General features: G+C 46.5%; 1 protein-coding gene across 2 annotated transcripts in view; it reads left to right on the top strand.

Annotated features, from left to right (window-relative positions):
- Positions 1-23,071, top strand: part of GTF2H2C (GTF2H2 family member C) — a 349,036-nt gene that overhangs the window by 111,874 nt on the left and 214,091 nt on the right. For both annotated transcript variants that reach the window (XM_085632380.1, XM_085632381.1), the window contains one exon: positions 16,647-16,683. In XM_085632380.1, coding sequence (XP_085488506.1) covers positions 16,647-16,683 — 37 coding nt within the window. The remainder of the gene's footprint in view (positions 1-16,646; positions 16,684-23,071) is intronic.

The raw sequence follows: 23,071 nt of genomic DNA, 5'->3' as shown, positions 1-23,071 counted from the left end.
AGGTGGTACAACTATGTTCGAGACATGTGGGCTGCTGAATTCATATCTGTGCATAGATTGCCGCCTAGTGTTGGGTCCGGATGATTGCACATTGTTGTCCTGGAAGAGTCTTCGAAGTATCCTGAGATGGGTGACTCCTCCCCTGGACCACAGTGCGCATGGGCATCCTCTCCATCCCCAGATTGTTTTTTTCCGCCATTGGGTTCGGATGCAACTATCTTAGCTCAACTTCGGAATACTTAGTTTTAGGCCAAAAGGCCTATAGTTTTCGTCGGTACAGTTACCGTTCGGTGTCGACTACTAGTTCTAGTGCTCCACACCCTCTTCCAACTTTCGGACCGAATTGGTCCAAACTTCGACGCTCGATCGACGATGGAATCGAGGACTCCTTTCAAGAGGTGTCCGTTGTGCCACGCCAAGTACCCTCATATCGACGTCCACCCAGTCTGTAATAAATGTCTCTCTCGCCGGATCACGACGAATCGAAATGCATGGCCTGTGCACGGTTCCGATCCAAGAAGACTCTGCGGAACCGACGGGCGGCGAGGCTCGAGGCGCAGCAAGCAGCGCCCGCACCCACCAACATATTCAGCACCGAGGACGAGGACGCAGAGAGCGTGGAAGAAATAGTCTCTAGCCCCGCTTCAGAGCATGGTTCCCAATCGGACGACGATGACGAAGGGCTCTTTCGACGTGAAGAAGCCGTCGACGAGGTAGGGGACTTCGACGAAGCCTATGGGGCCGAAGAAGACAGCTCTCCCGAGGAGCTAGGCCAATCCGTCGAAACGGAGGCCAAAATTGTACATCGTCGTCAGGCTCTGGTCGAGGGATCGCCTTCGGGCCTTACCCAAGACCTAATACATGGTTCCTCGGCCCGGCATCGAACACTATGCAAGAGCCACTATTACCAAAGACGACCGGGTTGTTAAACCCAAACACATCCATCGCTACAGTCCCTTCAAAATCGAAAGTGAAACTGGTGGTGGTCGGATCAAAGGCGTCGAAACAGTCCACTGCCCCGGTGCCGACGCCGAAAAAAGTCGTCGGCTCCGAACGCGTACAGAGAGACTTCGGTGCCGAGCTCACCGCAGCAGACGCGGTCGACGCACAGAAGAAGCGCGCCCTCGGGCACCACAAGGCACCGACACCTTCGGCGCCGACATCGAAGCCTGTAACCTCCGCAGTCAAAATGGCCGCCTCGGCTACGTCGACGCCTAAAGCACCGATGCCGAACAAGTCCTCGACTACGTCGACTATCGATGCATCCCTTCAAACCAGTGACCCCCTTCCGACAAAAAAGTCGGGGTCGGCCTCGACGCCTACTACCAAGATGCCCACCAAACCACCATCTCAGTTTGCTGTGCAGCAGGTCTCTGCATCTCTACAACGCATCCGTGACCGGGTAGCCCTCCACTCTACCTCGGGTCCCGACACTACCTCACCCTGTAGAGTGCACTCGGAGCCCACCAACATTACATTTGGGCTGCCACCGACATCGGCACCGAAACTATTTCAAATTCGGACACGTGTCCTCCACACACAGTCCACCACCTCTGGCCTAACAGAACAAGACTCTTCAGGGCCACAATTTATCGACGCCGACACTGGCAGGCTAATGCTCCACAAGCGCAAAATAACGCCAGTCAGAGAAGAGGTGCCATACAAAATTCCTCTTAAACGCAAGCTACCGGCGGAGCAGGAACCAGTGCTACAAGAACACTTCCATCCCCTCCAACTAGATCCGCAGTCCTTTTCTCCTACCCCTTCTGAATCGGACCCGATGCAGGAATATGGTGGGGACGATACCATCTACCCCGGGGACGCAGATCCCGATGAACCACAAGACCCTGATCAGGCATGGGATGACCCCACAGACCAAACTATTGCGCCACATACTCAGGATGCGCAACTCTACAATATTAAAACGTCTCCTACAGAGGACACGGCCGCATTTAATGCCCTTATCGAACGGGCTGCTGCTCATCATGGGGTGGAACTGCATTCTGACGCCATTGAGGAGGACTTCCTGCTTGACACTTTCGCATCTTCAGAAAGGACTGTCAAGACTCTGCCCATGCTTAAAGGGGTTTTGAAGCCTGCCAAAGACATTTTCAAGGACACCACAAGAGCCCGGGTGTTAAACCCCAGGATTGAAAAGAAATATAAGCCTGCACCTGGTGACCCTAAATACATTAGGGGTCAGTTGCCATTAGACTCTATGGTGGTTGCCAACGCTCGCAAAAGAGCCCACTCACAGACGACTGGTGATGCTCCTCCCCCAGACAAAGAGTCAAAGGTCCTTGAAACATCGGGCAAACATGTTGCAGCGCAAGCAGCGAATATCCTGCGCATTGCCAATACACAGGCACTCCTGGCACGTTATGACAGGTCACATTATGACACGCTGGAGTCACTGCTCCAACATCTACCAGAGGAGTATAAAGAGTCAGCGGAACTCCTCATTAGAGAAGGACAACTCCTCACTAATGCATCCATAAAATGCGCCCTAGACGCAGCTGACACAGCGGCCAGGGCAATAAACACAAGTGTCATGCTGCGACGCCATGCCTGGTTACGCATCTCAGGCTTCAAACCCGAGATCCAAAACAATATCCTCAACTTACTGGTTAACACGGAATTTTTATTTGGCCCAGACGTTGACACTACCCTAGAGAAAATAAAAAAAGACACAGACACTGCCAAATCTATGGGGGCGCTACAAACGCAACAATTCCGTAGTGGCTCCTTTCGTCGCACTGGAAATAGGGGAACGTCAAGGGGTCAGGGGTCACAACAACAGTATGCTAAAGGTGGCACACAAACCACCTACGACAAAAACAACAGGGGTGGATATCGTGGATCCAGCACCAAGGGCAGGGGACGTGGATATGGCAACACCAGGTCCTCCCCAAAGAACAAACCGTGACGCCCTCTCCCTACCCCCCGACCACTTAACACCTGTCGGGGGACGACTCCAGCTGTTCCTGTCCGCATGGAAGAACATCACCACGGACAGGTGGGTCAGGGACATCATTCAACATGGGTACTGTCTGGAACTAACTTCCACTCCACCCAACATACCACCAAAGCACCGTCCTATGTCAGCCGAACACTTGGGTTTACTACAGCAAGAAGTGCTTGCTTTGCTCGCGAAAGGGGCCATAGAAGTAGTGCCCATCACCCAGCAGGGCACAGGGGTGTACTCTCTGTACTTCTTGATCCCAAAAAAGGACGGCTCGCTCAGACCTATCCTAGACCTGCGACCCCTAAACCTATATATACTATCGGAGCATTTCCATATGCTCACCCTCCAACAGGTTCTCCCACTACTCAGTCAGGGGGATTTCCTAGCTACGCTAGACCTGAAGGATGCATACTTCCACATACCAATACACCCTTCACACAGGAAATACCTCAGATTCACTATTCAAGGGAATCACTATCCGTTCAAAGTTCTCCCCTTCGGAGTAACAACAGCACCCAGGGTCTTTACCAAGTGCCTGGCGACAGTGGCCGCGCATCTGCGAAGACAAAATATTCACGTCTTACCTTATTTGGACGACTGGCTAGTTCAGGTCAAGTCAGCACAACAATGTGCCACCCACATGTCCCACACCATTCACCTTCTCCACGATCTGGGATTCTCACTAAATTACCCAAAATCAAGTCTCCAACCTGCGCACGTACAACAGTACTTAGGCGCGACAATCAACACTCTGGCTGCCACAGCTCAGCCAACTTTAGTGAGAATCAACAGCATGCAACTGCTGATCTCAAAATTCAAACCTCAACACTCCCTTCCGGCGCGAGTGTTCATGCAGTTGATAGGCATGATGGCCTCCTGCATTTTCATAGTCCCACACGCGAGACTACATATGCGCCCGCTTCAGGAGTGCTTAGCACGTCAATGGAATCAGGCTCACGGGCAACTAAAAGACCTAGTGTTGGTGAGCGGTCGGGCATACAACTCTCTGCATTGGTGGAATCCACAAAACCTTTGGAAGGGCCGACCGTTCCAAGAGCCTGTTCCACAAATAATACTGACAGCGGACGCGTCTCTCCAGGGATGGGGAGCTCATGTACTCAATTACACAGTGCAGGGACTATGGACTACACAACAAAAGAAGATGCACATCAACCTTCTGGAACTGATGGCAATCTTCCTGGCAATGAAAGCATTCAAAGTACACCTGTGCAACAAGGTCGTGTTGATCCGGACGGACAACATGACTGCCATGTACTACATACAGAAGCAGGGAGGAACACACTCTCCACAGTTGTCTCATCTGGCTCAGAGCATGTGGAAGTGGGCCATTCAGAGGAACATATTCCTCATGGCGGAACACCTCCCAGGCAAGGACAACCAGATGGCGGATCTGCTCAGCAGACACAGCCACCAGATGCACGAGTGGGAGTTACACCCATCAGTACTCCAACCGTACTTCCAGCAGTGGGGTCATCCAGAGATAGACCTATTCGCCACAAGGGAAAACGCAAAATGCCAAAGCTTTGCCGCCAGGTTCCCACATCCACAGTCGCAGGGCAATGCGATATGGATGAACTGGTCCGGCAGATTTGCGTACGCTTTTCCCCCAGCGCTGTTGATACCGCTGGTGGCACGCAAACTGCGACAGCACTCACTGACACTCATCCTGGTTGCTCCAACATGGGCACGCCAGCCATGGTACACCACCTTTCTGGAACTTTCCGTGGTGCCGCATCAAAGGCTGCGGATCAAACCCGCGCTTTTGACGCAGAACCATGGAGAAATTCAGCACCCAGATCCGCAACAGCTGAACCTGGCAATCTGGCTCCTGAAGTCCTAGAGTTTGGCTACCTAAACCTGCCCCCTGACTGTATGGAGATCATTAAGGAAGCCAGGAGACCCACTACCAGAGCTTGCTATGCAGCCAAATTGAAGAGGTTTGTCATTTACTGCAACACCAATCACATTAACCCACTAGACGCATCTATTCAGAACATAATCTGCTATCTATTACACCTATACCGATGCAATCTGGCATACACCTCAATACGTGTCCATTTAACAGCAATAGCAGCCTATCTCCAAAACAGGCAGCACCTCTCTTTATTCAGAGTGCCTGCCATCAAAGCCTTCTTGGAAGAACTTAAACGGGTGATTCCCCCAAGGCACCCCCCATCACCGGTGTGGAACCTCAACTTGGTCCTCACCAGTCTAATGGGTCCACCCTTTGAACCTCTCCATTCTTGTGAAATTCAGTTCCTCACCTGGAAAGTGGCTTTCCTGGTTGCCATCACTTCCTTAAGAAGAGTTAGTGAACTCCAGGCACTAACCATTCAGGAGCCATTTATACAAGTTCACGCAAACCGGGTCGTACTACGTACCAACCCCAAATTCATGCCTAAAGTAATATCGCAGTTCCACATGAACCAAACCATTGAACTGCCTGTTTTCTTTCAAAACCCACAAAATGTCGCTGAGAGGATGCTCCACACACTAGATGTAAAGAGGGCCCTCATGTACTACATTGACAGAACTAAAAACTTTAGGAAGACTAAACAACTCTTCGTTGCCTTCTCTCCACAACACAAAGGCAACGCCATTTCCAAAGCAGGTATAGCCAGATGGATCGTTAAATGTATCCAAATTTGTTATCAAAAAGCTAAACGCACATTAACGATTCCACCACGAGCCCACTCAACACGAAAGTTAGGGGCGTCCATGGCTTTCCTGGGAAACATTCCTTTACAGGAAATATGTAGAGCAGCCACATGGTCCACTATACATACATTTACCAAACACTACTGTGTAGATGTACACTCAAAACAGCAGGCAGCTGTAGGACAGGCTGATCTCAAAACTCTTTTTCAGACTGCTGCAGCTGGCACGGGTAGCCGCCGCTAATAGGAGGTACTGCTGTGTATTCTATGCACAGATATGAATTCAGCAGCCCACATGCCTCGAACTGAATATGCTACTTACCAGTATGCATCTGTTCTTGGCATGTAGGCCTGCTGACATTCATATCGCCCTCCCTCCTCCCCGGCGCCTGTAGCAGCTGCAGCTCTCACAATTACTGTAAGCATGGTCATCACTTTCTATATCTACTCCATCACTGCCACAATGGCGAAAAACAATCTGGGGATGGAGAGGATGCCCATGCGCACTGTGGTCCAGGGGAGGAGTCACCCATCTCAGGATACTTCGAAGACTCTTCCAGGACAACAATGTGCAATCATCCGGACCCAACACTAGGCGGCGATCTATGCACAGATATGAATGTCAGCAGCCCTACATGCCAAGAACAGATGCATACTGGTAAGTAGCATATTCAATACTAAACCTTATGCAAAAGATGAATTAATAACTTTAGGCAAGATAAGAGCTACTGTTGTCTTGTCTTCCTGCACCTACCGTAATGTGCAGTTATCTAAAGGAAGCCAGAGGATAATATGTTTATCACTTCGTCAAGTGACAGCGAAGAAAATCTGAAAAAACAGTATTTATACAGGTCGTGGGAATAAGTTCAGTCACATACATCCAGATATCTTGAAATATTGTATCTAGTTTGAAGCACAACCAGTACTTTTTCGCTCATCTTTGCCAGTAGCTCCTGAACCCAAAAAAAACAAGGCACCTTTTCTGGGGGTTATCACATTTGCAAAACGTTTGATTTCAACTAGGAGCTTAGAATTTTCTGTTGGTTGAATGTGGTAGATTGGTGATCATAATAAGGGAACATCACATGTTTTTTTCCAACAGATTACAGCATTGCCTGCATCTTAGCTCCTCAAGTCTAAAGCTGGGAAAATTAAAACCCACTCCTCTGCCCCATTTATTCGTTTATTTTATTTTAAAGGTTTTATATATCGCTGGCTAGACCCGGAGGTATCGGAGCGCTTTACAGGAGTATCAGATCATAGTTGCAGGTTACATCGTTACAAAGGTTACACAGTTATTAGAGCATGACAACATAGTTACATGTAAGGTCGAGACAAGCAATAAGGACATATACGTAAGGGAAAAAGCAGGCATGGGGAGAGATTCAGGGGAGGGGGGTAGGAGCAGGGGAAGTAGACAGAGAATGAAGGAGGGAAAGAGGAGGGGAGGGAGAGAGACAGCATGGAAAGAGGAGGGGGAGGGCGACGGGGACACAAACCGGTAGACGAGTCAAAGCTGCGTCCAAAGTCCAGTAAGCTGTGATACTAGGGGAAGTGGTATCATTTCCCCATCTCTGTTGCGAGAGGCTCCCTTTACGCAGTGGACTCACTCAGAGGGGTCTCTGAGACTCCAAGGCCTACATACTGGATCCTTCCCCAAAAAGGGGAGAGGGAGTGCTTTGCAAGGGGTGCCATACCATACCTCAGCTGTGAGTGGCTCCCGTGGCGCTGTGGACTCTCTCAGCGGGTTTGCTGGGACTCCAGAGTATACATATTGGTTCTTTCCCCAACAAGGGGAGAAGGAGTGCTTAGTCAAAGGGCACAATGGACAGGGGGCTAGGCGGTGTAGCAGGCAAGGGGAGAGGTTTAGGGAAGAGGGGATAGGAGCAAAGGAAGTAGACAAAGAAAGAAAGAGTACTAAATGGGAACAAACCGCATCAGTTTGGGGAAAAGACTGTTTTCTCTCTGTGGCCATTAGTTTGCCCCATCTCTAAGGTAAAAGCCTAGAACAGGCCATTCCAGAAGCTTTGTCATTCAGGACATGAAGCACACCGTTTGTAATTCAAATTATTTTTCTCAATTCACAGAAATGTATAGTACGCTGCCCATCAGCAATCCAGATATTTTCATTTTAAGTTCTTGGGTGCAGAGGATGATGCTCAGAACAAACAGTGTTTAACCCAGTCATCATCCAGGGGAGATAGTTCAGAATCATGATGCTGAGGGTGAAGATCATGAACCCAATGAAGGCTAAGTCGTGGACCGCAGGGTTCTCTGTAGAGGACTCGTATGTCAGAGGGAGCAGGCATAGGTTCTCCAGGACGTTCAGGATGAAGTTAATGTGTCACAAGACGTGGTAAGTGCGAGTGGAACATGACGTGGCACGATAATGATTCCAGTAGGCCACAGCCACCAGAAAGCAGGGTGTAAAGTGGAAGCCAATGCAGAAGCACCAAACATACCTTTGTGGGCTTTCCCCCCCAAATGAAGCGCTAATGGAGGAGAGATAATTTAGAACCCCAACCTCATCAGATACCAACTGCGCTCCTCCGGTCCAGTACACGCTGAAACTGCCGCTCCGATTTGGTGACTGCGGTCAGTGTATAAGGTAGAGACACGATGAATCGCCCCAGGAGACAAAGAAATCTTCCTTCGGGTGCGCTATGCCGCCATCAAAGAGCCAGGCGAGATATCTCGTAGTGCGGCGCCGCTCATTCCGGTGCAAACCTGAATATAAAAAATTTCCACACTGGACCTCAGATGACGATGTGGAAACAAGGCTTTGACCATAAGCAGGATGCAGAGTGACCTCATCTGTCTGCCGTAGCCTCCAGGAGAAAAAAGAAACACTCCGTCCACCATTTTAGTTCGCTGGGGAAGATCGAGACATCTAAACGGTGAAAAGTCCTTAATTGCCGATATCCCATTCAGTGTAGGATATCATTAGACGCAGCAACCATTCCGATGTGAAATGCCATCCTTTTCAAGCATATATGGTGCCATCTTCAAAGGGGATCCAACGCTGATGTTCCGCACTCGACTGAGCGACGGGATCAGGCAGCTTTCGTCCAAGCCACGCCCCCTCCTTTGCCCTCCCATGAAACCCTGGTCAGAGCAGCGTCAGTAGAATGAGTGTTACTTCGACACCATTTGTGACAGCTGCACACATCACCTTCACTCCAGCTTAACATGTGGGATCATCAAGGCTTTGGTGGTAGGTGAAAGAGGTGGGCCTTTCAGTGCTGCCACTTAGTTTACGGCACGTCTTCTAAAGGTATTTTGGAGTGTTAAGATCTTTTTTAAGGGAGGTGAATGAGGAAGCAGGCTGATTTGATTCTAGTGTTTTGCCACCATTCTGTAGCCTCTGAAGTCGAGCTATGGCACATGGCGATGGAGAGTTGCTTATCCATGTGGGTTTGAGTGATAACCTCTTCTCCAAAAGAGCTGATATGGTTTTTGCAGTATAAAAAAGTGGAATGCAGCAACACAAATGTTTTTTAAAAAGTGTTGCATTTAAATATCAAAAAGACTTTAGATTTTGCAGTATGTAGAAAGGCAAAATGTATGTTCCTTACTTTTTTTCTCCTCCCTTTTTTATATCTGGCTTGACCTTGTGTAATCAACAGAAAGAGCTTTAAGAATCACTACTGAGAAGACAGGCTTTGACTCCACCTACATGTTGAATACAGCATTAGAGTGGTCAGACGTTGTACGGCTCCCCTGAAAAAGAGTGCTTGTATTGCAGTTGTTGCCTTGTTGAAAGTTTGCGCTCGGTACTGCAGAACTGAGTTGGATGTGATGATAAGCTACTGATCACCGCTGTCTGCCTCATCTGTTTATTAAGAAACGTTATGACAAATGCAGTGACCCTGAATTATTTATTGTGAAAAGCACGTATTAAAGCCAATTGTTAAATGGGTGAATTGTTATTACATTGTCTTAAAGCATCTGGACAAGCATTTTCTAACATGGCTTCTCACAGATTACAGTAATAGGCAAGGGTTTTGGTTACCCCATGTCAGACCCTGTTGACAATTCATTCGTTTTTAGGCCAGGCTTTTCAGTAAAGGTGTTGGTGATGTCTTATGTGATCACCAGAAAAAGATCATTAAGAAATAGTGCGTAGTAAGAGAGTTTGTGGCTCCGCCCACATGTTTGAATTTGTTACATTACATATGATTTATATAGATATTTTAGACGCAGACTCCACTTCAAATACTATGGGGAGGGGTTTTGCATGAAGTAACCTTGTGACTAATACAGAACAAAGGGGTTTACATTATGAACCCTCAGACAAATGCAGTTGTTGGGGGGTTTATGTTGTGAAGCTGACAATGAAACAGCAAGAGGTTTTAGACTCCATGATAAATCTAAGAAGTGGCTTACATTTAGAGCTATTTGACAAATACAAAGGTAATGGTTTTTACATTGTCAACTTTCTGACAATTCAGTTGGAAGGGATTTAGCGTACGGATATATATATATTTTATAAGTCATGTTTTTCACTGGAAAAAACTAAAATTAGAGTGACGTTATAAGTAATAAGATCTTAGCTTATATTTAAAAAAGAACCCTTAGAAATTCACTAAAAACCCGTCAGTTCACATTGGTAAACCCCTTCCTATTGTGTATGTCAGAGTTGACAACCTCCTTCTTATTGCATTTATCACAGAGTTGATAACGTAAAACCCCATCCTACTGTATTTATTACAGGGTTCACAATCTAAAAGTATTTTCTTTGGTGTTTGGCAAAGGAGTTAACAATGTAATATCCCTTCCTATTGCGTTCAAGAAATCCGGTTCAGGATATCCCAAGGCAGTCAATAGTTACTGGGCCTTGAGGTCAATGGTGAGAGTCTTTCACTTTTGGTGTCCTGAAGTCTCTGTACTTCGGGCCCACATATCCCCTTTACCACTTGAATCTCAGGGTAATGAGGCAAAACATTAAAAGTCAGACTCAGGGAGGTGATAGGGGTCAGAGGCCAGGCCTTGTGTCCCAATCCCCGCAGCCAAAGGCCATGTGCAGCTGGGGGAGGTGGCTAAATATGACATTTAAAGAGTGCATGGTGAAGGATACAATCAAACCAGCAGTGCTCCAACACAATATAAAGTAGTTGACATTCGCAATTTGCTTCAGACATTGTAAATTATAAATGACGGTCTTGTAGGGGGCCCAAAATCCTTTTGGATGAGATATACACTTCTAGCTCTTGATTCCAATATATTAGGTCAGAAGTCCATGATTATTCGTTAGGTACCGGACCACGGCCTCCATCCTGCCACTTAGTTATTAGCCAGCAATAATGCCAGTGCAATGAATTTCCTATTCCCTTTGAGGATGAGCTTTACGTATGCCAACAGTCATTTGAGGCTCCGTTTTGACCAAGAAGACAACTATTTTGGAGATAGTACCCTCCACTTTCAGCCAGTAGTGGTGTACTCCTGAATATATCCAGCCCTGGTGTCTTCCCTAAAGCCACAGTGCCACAAGTTTACGGGAAATATATGGTATACCATGTGGAGATAGCGAAAAACAATTATAGGCAATTTGCCTTTTTGCGAGAGAGCACCAGCCTGCATGCAGCAATATTTCCACTCCTCAGACACTGGAGAGTGAATTTCAGAGCTCCATTTGTCTGTGGAAGGAGACATGCAAATCTGTGCCTTCCCCTGAATGGACACAAAGAGATGTGTATCTAGACACTTGAGTGTATTAGTAGATATCGGATTTCCAGTGATTTAAATCTAGAGGGTCTATGAGGAAACAGGGCATGAGCGTCTCCAGGGGCCTGAACCTGATATTGGGCTTGAGGCATCTGGTATGGTGGAGGGGTGGCCTGATGTAACTGAGTGGGAGAAGCCCTACGATCTTGAAATGAAGGTCAAGGAAACCTTTGATCTTGAAAAGAGTTGTCTGTTCTTGAAATTAAGGTCTCTAACTTTGTGTCAGGGAGTTTCACATCTTTGATCTGTGCCTGATGAGACTCAAGCTAGTGTTATAAGTCGGGTGTCTACTGAAACACGTATTTCCTGTTCTTTGGATTTTCTTTTTAAGTACAGTGGGCACCAAAAGGAGGCGTTACTTTTTCCTGTCCTTAGCCATTGAAGAACAAAAATGTCCTCAGACTCCAACATTAACGTTGTTTGTTAGGTGACAAAACATCTGCTCTAAAGTTGAATGCTTACTAACTTAGACAGTCAATGGAATATCCTGTACTCCTATTAGGAAAAATTATAACTGTATATTGTATAATAAATGATACATTTGTGTTTCATCCGTAATACTCTGCGTAACAAACTAAACATTATGTTGGGAAATAAGCTACACAACTTGGAAGTCAGTGAGCATAAGAATAGTTGCCGAATGGTAGTTCTTGCTCTGCTTTAATGAATGCATTCCGGTAAGGCATATTGGTGAGTATTTGGTAATTGCATCAGGACTTCAATCTGGTTTAGGCGTTACATGCTTCATTTTTGTCAGAATTTAGTAGTGCTCTCACAGCTAATCATAGGATAGCTATACAGAGAAACACATGGTAAAGTTGCTTATTTGAAGAAGCCACTTCGCATAAGGCCATTCTCAGTCTGCCATTTGCACCCCTTAAGCTGGCTCAGCAACACCCTGACGATGTCCTCATCAAGGCTGCCTAGCATTGACATAAGAATGAGACCAGAGGCCCTTTGCTTTCTGTAGTTCCTTGATAGTTTCAAGAACAGGTTCAGAACCGCTTAGCACCTAGGAGTACCGTGCATAGGGTACAGATGGAAGAAGACAAATCGCGTCACCTGCTGTTTCTGATGCTGTCAAATGCATCCGCTATCTAATATCTGACTTATTCTGTTCCTCACACCCTATTTTAATGTAATCCTGGTGCAGCTTATTTCACTCTTCCACATGTCCAGTGTAATCCAGAAAATAAAATTTGACAAGAAAATCGGTTATAAGTTCCATTGTAAAAAAAAAAAAAAAAAAAGCATAGTTTAAAAATGTCATCGCTATTATTATTTTTTTGCCACCCTCTGCTTTGGGAAAGCAGTACGTATTTTTTGATCTTGCCTCCAAGCCCGCACAAGCTGTCTGCTGGCGATAAGACCTATTGTTTGTTTACTGTGGACTTAAAACTGGTTGGCTTTGTCACTTTCATTTGCTTTCTTTTTATTTCTCAGCTTGTGTGGAATTTAGTTCTTCTTCTTGTGTTGTGAGTCCCTCCACTGCTCACATTTGAAGCACTAATCCTTTCTTTTCCGTTGAGCACTCTGAGAGTGCATATGTTTTCCAGCAGTCTCCCTCATGTACTACTCTTTTCCCCCAAGGTCACACGCGGAGTTGCTCTCTCTCTGCTGTGTGCTTTTCCCCCTCCCCTTCTGTGTTGTGTTTGCCCTCATTTGCTTCCTGCCTTGTTGCTTTCCTGCCTATGTGCTTCCTCCCTGCAGTTCCATATTCCGCTCGGTAGTCCATATGCTGCTCCCCTGACACTCCATGTTCCTCTGTTGCTCCCCCTTGCGTATTGCTTCCCCCACACACGCCCTCCATGTTGCTTCCACACCCTGCCCTCCGTATTGCTTGCCTCAAGAAACGAAAGAACTATTTTTCACTACTTAAAACAAGCATTGGCATAGCCAACAGGTCTCGCCTTTTACACCTTATAAGTGTTTAGAAATGCAGCATATTATCCAGAACACAGTAGGCTTTTTTATGTGCGTTGGCTGTGTTTTTTGCTTTAGGCATTGAATAGCCACCTTCTAACCTGCACTGCCACTGAAACTGCACATTAAGCTAAAAATATCATATTGATCTAGAAGACTACACCCTGTTGAAAGCTGGTAAACACAACCAGACATGAGACACGATATATGGATTATGAGTGGTGTAAGTGGGCAACATAGCCAAATACTTTGGAGATAATGCAGCTGCCTGTCCGCGATGTAAGCTCCGAGGTGCGGATCTGTTACATATGCTTTGGTCCTGCACTGCACTGGCATTGTATTGGCGGAGGGTCACGGCTCTATTAGAGCAGTGCACCGGCGTGCTGTGTCAGCATACTTGGGAGATATGCATATTAGGCTTATATAAGCGAAATAAGCAGAATAAGATATCCTCCCGCTTTCGGGACCTAGGCTATATTACTGCGAAGCGCCTGATCACTAAGAACTGGAAAAGAGGAGAAGCCCCTGTTGCAATTAGCTGGGAGAAGTCATTTCTTAATTGGGCGCGAGCAGAGAGTGTGGCATTACACAGAGAGGAGACTGCAGGTCTCCGCAAATTTCCAGCAGCCCAGCCTTGGGATACGTTGCTGAATAGCTTCACACAACACTGCAGCACTGACGGTCAGCCCCCGCACACGTCCTCCACCAATGTGAACCTTTAAGCTCTGTGCCCTAGCGGCTTGACACATAGATAATACTTGTGCGTAATGCAAGGCTATTGCCCTTGGCGATCATTACCTGTTCTTCCTTTGTTGGCCTGTAGAACATGCCGTGTGACTGAGAAGTACTGTTTGGTGCATCTTGGGTCCATCTTATACTATGGTTCTTGCTGGGGACGGGAAGAGGCGGTTTCTTGGAAGTCAGCAATATCTTACCGGGACACCCGGGGGTTGAGGATATAATAGGCTAATTTTGAGTTGCAGTTGTTTTATTTATTGTTTCTTTCTCTTTTTGTTGTGGTTGCTGTTTCTATTTTATTCTTCTTCGTTTGTGTTTTGGATTCTTTATTGGCACCTTATCAGGTATGTGCATATAGTTTCACGGCGAGTTGGTACAACTCACTACCAGCATCCACCAATGTTACCCACCACTGAGGTTTAGTCCACTATGCTAATCATTGATGTTTAACTCCCCTCATGTGCAAGGCGGTAGGTGCTACGTCGGCGTTGGCATCCCATGTGGCCATGCTGAACATGGTGGAATATGTCATAAGAGGTGATCTGTCAGCAATTCCTTAACATCACCATTGCATGGTAATTCGCGTACATGTTTTGAAATGGACACTTGGTCAATCGCTGGGTATACCTGTTACACTTCCTTCTGGCACTATTTGGCGTAAGCCCTGTGCGGTCTGACATACTAGCCAAAAATGCTATTGTACCATACCATGTACTTATTCATCTGTTTGTTACTGAGTATGCTGTTTATTGAAAAATGGAAAAACTGTCAATAAAGATAAAGATCCATGTGTGCAGCAAGGAAAGGCACAGATTTACACACCAAGTGCCTGAAGCCTGCTTGTTACGCAATGGCAGCACGGCAAGCAGGCCGTAACCTTTGTGGCAGTAAGACGTAGTCTGCAAGTGTAGCAGAAGGGCCAGAATGTTTCCTGAAAAGACATAATATCATAATGATGCGCATTATAAGCTTTTGTCCTCAGAAAAATAAATAGTATGTTGATATAAAAAGTGACAAAGGCAACCTTCCAACACGGCTTCTCTCAATTTAAATTCCCTTTTCTAAAGTAACTCTGAAATTTAAAAGCCAAAAGGCATAACATTTGCAAATGAAGAAAGTACATTAATTTCTTTACATAAATAAAATAAATGAACATGGGGATTGAGGAAAGCATTGCCACCTACAGGCTTGCAAAAACTAAGTATTTCTAGTAATAGTAAAGTACACCATAAATATGTTTGACATGAAAAAATGTGCTGTAAAACCAAATAAAGTGGGGTGATTGTGAAGCGGGCGCCACGTTGAGGATGAATACAAAACATGACCATTGATGAGATTAACAAAATGTGTACTAAAACCAGATAAAGCGTGGCAGACACCGCGTTGGAAATTAAAAAACATGACCACTGATGAGAAGTACTCGGTCCAATTTAATAAAATTCAGCGCCTGAAATAAACACGAACACTTATTACACAAGCAGAGGCAGGCCAACAAATAAGAGTGGTCCGAAAGCATGAAGAGTAAGAGAGTAAGTAAGAAAAAAGAGTGGAGAAAACCATGTGTTAAAAAGAAAGAGAAGAATCAAAAAGAGAGAGCGAGCAAGCGCCCAGGAGTGCTGCGTGCGCGTGCAGCCTGCTGTTTTTTGAAGCACATACTCGTGCTTGTGGCGCGCCGCTGCGCTCTCCCTCTAGGTGTATGCCGCCACAAACACGAGTATGTGCTTCAAAAAACAGCTAAACGGCGGCTAAAGGTCTCCTATGCTGCGCATGCGTGCTGCGTAGGCGAGACCTAAAAGCAATCCAACATGAGCTGTTAATAAAAAGAAAAATACCCCACCTGTGTCACTTTGAAGGCATGCAAACGTATGGTGCACAAACCTACAAAATGATGCCGACGGATACATCAGTGCACTTTTTGAAAAATATTTACTTTTTAGCCATGCTGCACACCATTGGCAAAGCTGTAAAGTATGGCTGAAAGCCATTGCAAAGTCAATAAATACGTCCTAGAGGCGAGATTTGTTTTGTTTGCATGTGTTTGCTATGAGGCCTCTTCTATGATTCTTCCTAAAATGGCAGACTACACGCCCCTGACATGGCATGATTTTAGGAGCATAACGGTAACAAATGTATTTATTCTTTAATTAGCTTCTGAAAGATTGATGATGATGTGCACAGATATAGGTGACCTTAAAAGGTATGCTGCCCTCATTTGTATTCCTCCAAGGGGCCAATATCAGTTTATGATCCCTCAGACCTGAGCATCTCCAACTGATGTTATTGCCTGAGGAGCACTAAGCACGGGTTTGCATGTCAGGACTCCTTAAAGAGGCCCTGCATGTGTGAACAGAGCCAACAAAATGGGCTGCAAAAAATTACTTGTAATCTCTGGTAAAACCGAGGATGGCAACAAAAAGAGCTGTTTCACCGGCATGTTTTCAAGTGGAAATTAGCTTTTTGACCAGGCATTTACATGGTTGACATTCGACCTTCAAGATTAAATGTACACTTAGTTACTGTTGCATATATGGAAGGCTTTATAGATTATTTTATTTCCTTGAAAATAGTTGCTTTTTGCATATAGGGGAATTAATATTTCTATTTCTGTATTTCTACAGAGTCTTTCAGCATCATGGGCAAGTTCGGCTAGGAATGGTAAGTGTTTGTCTTGTGCGTTCCACTTCCACAAGTTATTACAACATTTAGTAAATAGATTATGATATATTTGCTAGGTATTTTAATGACATGCTTATGCTGTTTCTTAATACACATACTCCACTAGAGCTGAAAATGGTGCCAATAAATAAATGAATATGATTATAGTAGTACTTGAGAGACATTTGTCATGCTCTTCCGGTTTCTGCCCGGTTCCTTTCTCTGCTGGTGCACATAGTCATGTATGTAGGCTAAGGCACCCACCTAGGTACGATCATTTCTAGGCTCCAGGTCCTCTTTGGTTACCTTATTTCCCTTTTTGTGAAATTGTTGTTGAGTCAATCCACTGTCTTCATTGCCCTAGACTACAGTCGATCATGCTTGAGGTTGTTGGATAAAGCAGTCTGGCAGCACCCAATGTATAAGCTGTATTTCTGATTATAATTGAGAAAGTTTGCTCTATGCGTTTAACAGACCCAACCATCTCTGGGTGCTGTTCATGAGGCTTGAAAAGTGAATTTGGAAAAGTACAACCTTTACTTGTTTGCAGACTTTCTGAAGCTATTAACTTTGACACAGGTCTTATTGAAAACCTTCCTAAACTGGTTTGGTCAGGAATAACATGCTCACCTAGCCCGTTAGTTGTTAAGCTAACTACTAGTAGATCCTAGAAAGCACTTTCTTGCTGTGTGGTTTCGTTATTGGAGTTGAAATGTATTTAAGAGTTCCTTTACCAACCTAGGCATAGTGGTTCTTGGAACAATATGCAGGTGATCAAAAACAGAGGGAAAGACACAGTAAAGTTCGATCAACAAAACAGGTAGGGTTTTATAGCCCTTGTAAAGTTAGATTTGAATTGAATAGTCCTGCTATGTAGAGGGAGACTGGTCAAAAGTGGAGGGAAAAGTAAAGAGACCTATCAATGCTGGTCGATCTAGAGCATTTAGTGTGGGCTATCCAAAGGAGCATTTGAGAATTAAAATGTGAACATCTCACCAGGGTATAGTGGATAAAGTGCGAGCCGAGGGCTGACATTTCTGTACCATAAAAAATCTATGCATAAGGCAGTAGATCTTAAAAGCAGTTCTTTGTTTCAGAGGGAGCCAGTAGAGACGAATTATTGCCTTGGTAGCTTAATCAGATTTTAGATTGGGAACTAGCTGAATGACATACTGTATTCTTTGAAACTGAGTCCCAAAGGATTCACTACGTCAAAATAAAAGATGCTGCAGTAATCATTGCTGGTAAGGATACAGGCTGAAAACACATCTGTATGGAGATGGTGAGACTAAAAAGGAAGGGTTCTCTGCAGCATCCTCTGTAGGAAAAATGTGGCTGTTGCAGCCTTAATCTGAGCTTTAAAGGATAGATGTCAGTCAAAGAAGACCCCTAGGGATTTGAACCTAGATATGAGGTTGTGTTTCCCATATACGTAGGCCATATACTTAGGCCAGAAAGTATTTTGCCAGCACTCTTTCTTGTTGTCCATTAGAATGATTTAAGATTTGTTGGCATCAAGTTTGAGGAAATTAGTTGCCATCCATCACTGAACTTCTGTGAGACAGGTGGCCAATTTAGTGGTGGCATGGAGGGCTTGACAATCCAAGTGTACAATCAGCAGCATAGCATCCATGTAGGAGATGGAATGGCAACCATAGAGGCTGATAAGTTGGGCCAAAGGGCGAACAGATGGTAAATAACAATAGAGAAGGAAGAGTCCTGTCGGAGCAAACAACTGACCGGTTGGAGTGACAGGCGAAATGGTGGAAGTGCAAACTTGCGGTCCCCCTTCCTTCCAGAAAGGAGGCAAAACATGCTAGAACTGAGCCTTTAAACCCTGCCTCTGCAGGGCAGTTCAAAACTGTGATACAGTCTACATTATCGAACACTGCCGATAAGCTAAGAAGAATGTGATTAGTGCAGCCAACTTGATCTAAGATAGATCTTAATTTGCCAGGTGTGAGAGCAAGGGCTTTCTCAGTGCTCTGCCTGGGTGGAGTCTGTTACCCGGGGTCTAGACTTTTCCCTTCTTCCAAATGATGAGCTAACTTCTTGGTTATAATCTGCTCAGTGTTTTTTTCCCAGGGCTGGAAGTGGGGTAATTGGCCCTTAATGCTCTACCTCAGCTTGAAGTGGTCTTTTTTGAACAGGGGCTTATCTACTCCTATTTTACTATCCCGGGGTAAAGCTAGGTTGATATTTGTCAATATGGGAACTAAAGGATTGAGTGTAATACTGTAGAAAGGGCACCAGTATGAGGTCGTTAGTGGAGCCAGATTTTTTTTTTTAAATAACAATTTTATTGAAAATAAAATCCACAACATTGCAGCAGTCATGACACTTAATTAGCTCCTTCGCAGGCAAAATATACATCCGGGCTTTAGAGACAACAAGCGATACACTCAGGGTAGTAAGCCATGCATCAAGCCGATCAGTGAAGCATTACAGAGGTGGTTACATACACATATTAGGATCGGGGAGCCCCCCACATACAGCATATGAATGGTGGTCTTAAGCTTTTAGGTCACCGCGTATGCCCCCATTTTATCCAGGATAGCTTGTCTCTCCCTTTTAAGTTCCACCGTAGGAGAGATACAAATGTCTCCCCGATATGTATTCCAGCGTCCCCACTTGCGATCCCACTTCCGCGGACAGCCTCGACTTTTGTAAACCGTTTTCTCCGCCACCATGGCCTGATCTATATCTGTGGCCCAGTCGCGCAACAGCGGCATGGTGTCTACTCCCCACTTCTGGGCAATATTCCTTTTTGCAATGGCCCACCCCCCGCCACCCACTCCTGCTCCACCTGAACGAGGTCTGTAGCTTCCCACACATTAAGGAGGAAAAGCTGGGGAGAAGGGGCGATGGGCTTATCTATTGACCTCGCCATCTGTCGGGTGACTTCTATCCAGTATTGCTGAATGAGGGGGCATGCCCATAGTATGTGCAGAAATGTACCTGTCTGGTGACAATGCCGTAGGCAGAGCGCGTCTGGACGTCTACCCAATTTATACAACAGTTTGGCATCAAAATACACCCGGTGCAGAATTTTGAGCTGAACAAGGCGAAGTCGCATCGGCATCGCCACCTCGCGAGGGGTATCTATAGCGTCAATCCAGTCCTCGTCAGCCATTTCCCCCAAGTCCGTCTCCCACCTGGCCCGTAACTTCTGCATTGGGTCGGTACGATTATTAACTAACTTTCTATAGGTCAAGGAGATAGCCCTGCGGTCCATTGGATCCAACAACAGCCTGTCCTCCAAAGGAGAGGAGTCTGGAAGGGGGGTACCGGTGGGGAGGGCGCCGTCGATAGCATGGCTGATTTGAAGATATCGATAATACTCTGAGGGTGCGAGCTGGAATTTAAGCTGAAGCTCCGCAAACGACGCCTTCTTGACTTTAATCCATACATCCCCCACTGTAGATATACCAATAAGGTCTCATTTATCGAAACCTTCGCAGGTACTCAGACGCCCCAGACAATCGGGCTCCCAGAGTGGGGTGGCCTTAGTAAGCCGCCCATGCCAACCCATGCTCTGCTGGAGCCTGTGCCAGGTTTCCACCGTCCGGGCCGTAGGGCCAGTCAAGTCTAGTGTTTTGTGATTTGAGTATAGTGCCCTGTTGTACCCTCCCTTCCCCAAAAGCCAGCGGTCAGTACGGAAACTAGGATCATCGTGGGTTCCAAACACCCACTGGTTGATCGCGATCAGTTGCACTGCTTGGTAATAGAGGCGTATGTCCGGCAATCCTATCCCACCATCGTACCAGCCCATTGTGAGTTTATGCATTGCGATTCGGGGCGGCCCAGTATCCCATAATAGGCCTCGCAGTGTCGCCTGAATCTTCAAAAATTAGACGTCGGGAATCGGGATGGGCGTATTTTGTAGGGCATAGAGGAAACGGGGAGGGCTAGCATCTTGAAAAGGGCTGCCCGACCCAAGAGTGTGAGGGGCAGCGTCTTCCAATGGGCCACATCTGCCCTGAACCGCTGCAATGGGCCCACTAGGTTTCGCTCATGAAATAGGGACGGGTCCAATGTTATAAAGATGCCGAGGTATTGGAAACCCTGTGTTACCACCGGAATGTTATATCCCTTGGGACTATGTGGCGGGTCACCCCAAAGGGGGTACATCTGGGATTTGGACCAGTTGATCTGGTACCCGGAGTGGGCCCCAAAAATATGAAAAATATGAAGTACCCGACGGACTGAGCGCGCCGGGGAAGCCAGGTACAACAGAATATCGTCCGCATATAAAGAAATACGGTCTTCATGATCAGGTGTCCATTTAAGGCCTCTGATTTCGGGGTTCCCCCGGATCCAGACCGCAAGCGGCTCAAGCGCCAATGCAAAAAGAAGCGGCGATAGTGGACAGCCCTGTCTCGTACCACGGCACAGGAAGAAGGTGCTCGAGCGGTGGTTATTAACTGAGACGTGGGCCGTGGGCAGGTTATATAGCAGTCTGATCCATCCGATCAGCCGGGGACCCAACCCTACATGGGCCAAGAAAGCGAAGAGATACTCCCACGCCACCGTATCAAACGCCATCCTGGCATCAAGGGCGAGCAAAAGTGCTGCTTCTTGGAGTGTTGCAGCACGGCCCAGTGCCCCGTGAACACGGCGCAAATTACGCGCCGTATTACGGCCCGGCATGAATCCCGACTGGTTCGGGTGGATTAATGCCGTGAGATATGGTAGCAGACGGTTGGCCAGCAATTTGGCCAAGATTTTGGCCTCGACTGTGATCAGGGATATGGGACGGTACGATGCACACTCGTCCTCTGGCTTACCAGGTTTGCGGATAACCACTATGATGGCAGTGCGAATATCGGCTGGGAGGACGCCTGTATCATAACACTCATTATACATGTTCATGGAGCCAGATTTAATGAACCTTGGCACGGATGCAACTTCTTAATGATTAGTAGGAATACAACTGAACCAATTTATGAAGGAGAAGGCCAGTTTAATAGAAAAGGGAGTATTAGAATGGAATGCATATTCTTTTTTCCCACATATATCTTCTAAATATTTTCATAAAACCAAAACTGTGCAAGTGTAAGAAAGTGCCCTCTTTTTGCATGGTTGCCCTCACTTTTTGCCAAACTGCTGATGTACTTTGACTTAGTGTGCCCTGGGTTCCTGACAACAAGTTCCCAGGGTCTATGTTCTTTCCCTAAAACTGCATTAAGACAAAACCCAATTGGCACTATTTGGCCACAGGCCAGTCCCTTGCAAAAGGTACCATAGGTACTAAAGGGAATGTGGCCAGGGAAGGCCTCTAAGGGCTGTCGCACTTAGAGAGAGAGAGAGAAAGACACAGACAGACAGACACCTCCTCTCTCACCTGGGAGTTTGGCATTACGAACTCCACACCACCACAGTGACTTTACTGAAAACTGGGAAGTTTGGTATCAAACTTCGCAGCACATTGAACCCACACTGCTGCCAGTGTAGGATTTAATGAAAAATGCACTCAGAAGGCATCATAGAGATGCCCCCTGAAAAACGACCTAACACTAGTGTCCTGGCTGAATGGCTGCCACTACCAGACATATTTCTTGACCCATGGAAACATCCTGGGACAAAGAGCCAAGCCTCCTCCCGAGGATGGGCAGGGTCCACGAAGGGAAAGCTTCAAAGGCTTGCCGCCTTTGTGAACTACCCCAGCCATTTGCCGCTTCCAGCATCTGGCGCCCACTGGTTTTTACACCCACATTGGGTGGGAGAATCAGCTTGAAAACCAAGTGAGGAAGGGAGGTGTGCTCACCTTTGACAACCCCACCCCTCAGGTCGGGGAGGCAAGGCGAAGCACAACTCTGTCCCTGCCATCTTGCAGATGGGGGACCCAGTCAACCAGAGAGAGGCATATGCCCCCCTCTCACTGGAAGGTGGGATAATAGGGGGTGTACCCACCCCAAGGAAGGGACCCATTGGTCCCGACCTTTACTCACCTGTTTTTTGTTATTTAGGGGCAACCCAGAACCTTGCCTCCTCAGACAAGAACCGACTGATTTGGCCCCAGCCATACTGGCCTGTCTGCACCTCGAACTACTGAAACCACCCTACTTGGGGTTATGGAAGGCATACGTCACCATCTAGACAACGGGGACACAGTAGCGCTCATTCTTTTGGATTTGAGCGCCGCTTTTGACACGGTATCCCACACGGTGCTTATAAACACACTCAAATCACAGGGTATTGGAGGGGCCGCCCTAAATTGGCTCATTGCCTTCCTCTCCAACTGTACCTTCCAAGTTTTCTCCCAAACTGCCTGCTCTGAAGTCCATTCTTTTGCCCATGGGTTGCCTCAGGGATCCATCCTCAGCCCTTTATTTAATCTTTATGTAAGTCCATTGGCTGAGATGGCTGAGAAATCCGGCTTATCCAT

This window comes from Triturus cristatus, chromosome 2_1, assembly GCF_964204655.1.
Source record: "Triturus cristatus chromosome 2_1, aTriCri1.1, whole genome shotgun sequence".
Classification (NCBI taxonomy): Eukaryota; Metazoa; Chordata; class Amphibia; order Caudata; family Salamandridae; genus Triturus; species Triturus cristatus.
Note: the sequence above shows the minus strand (reverse complement) of the source record. Positions and strands in the feature narration are given on the sequence as shown.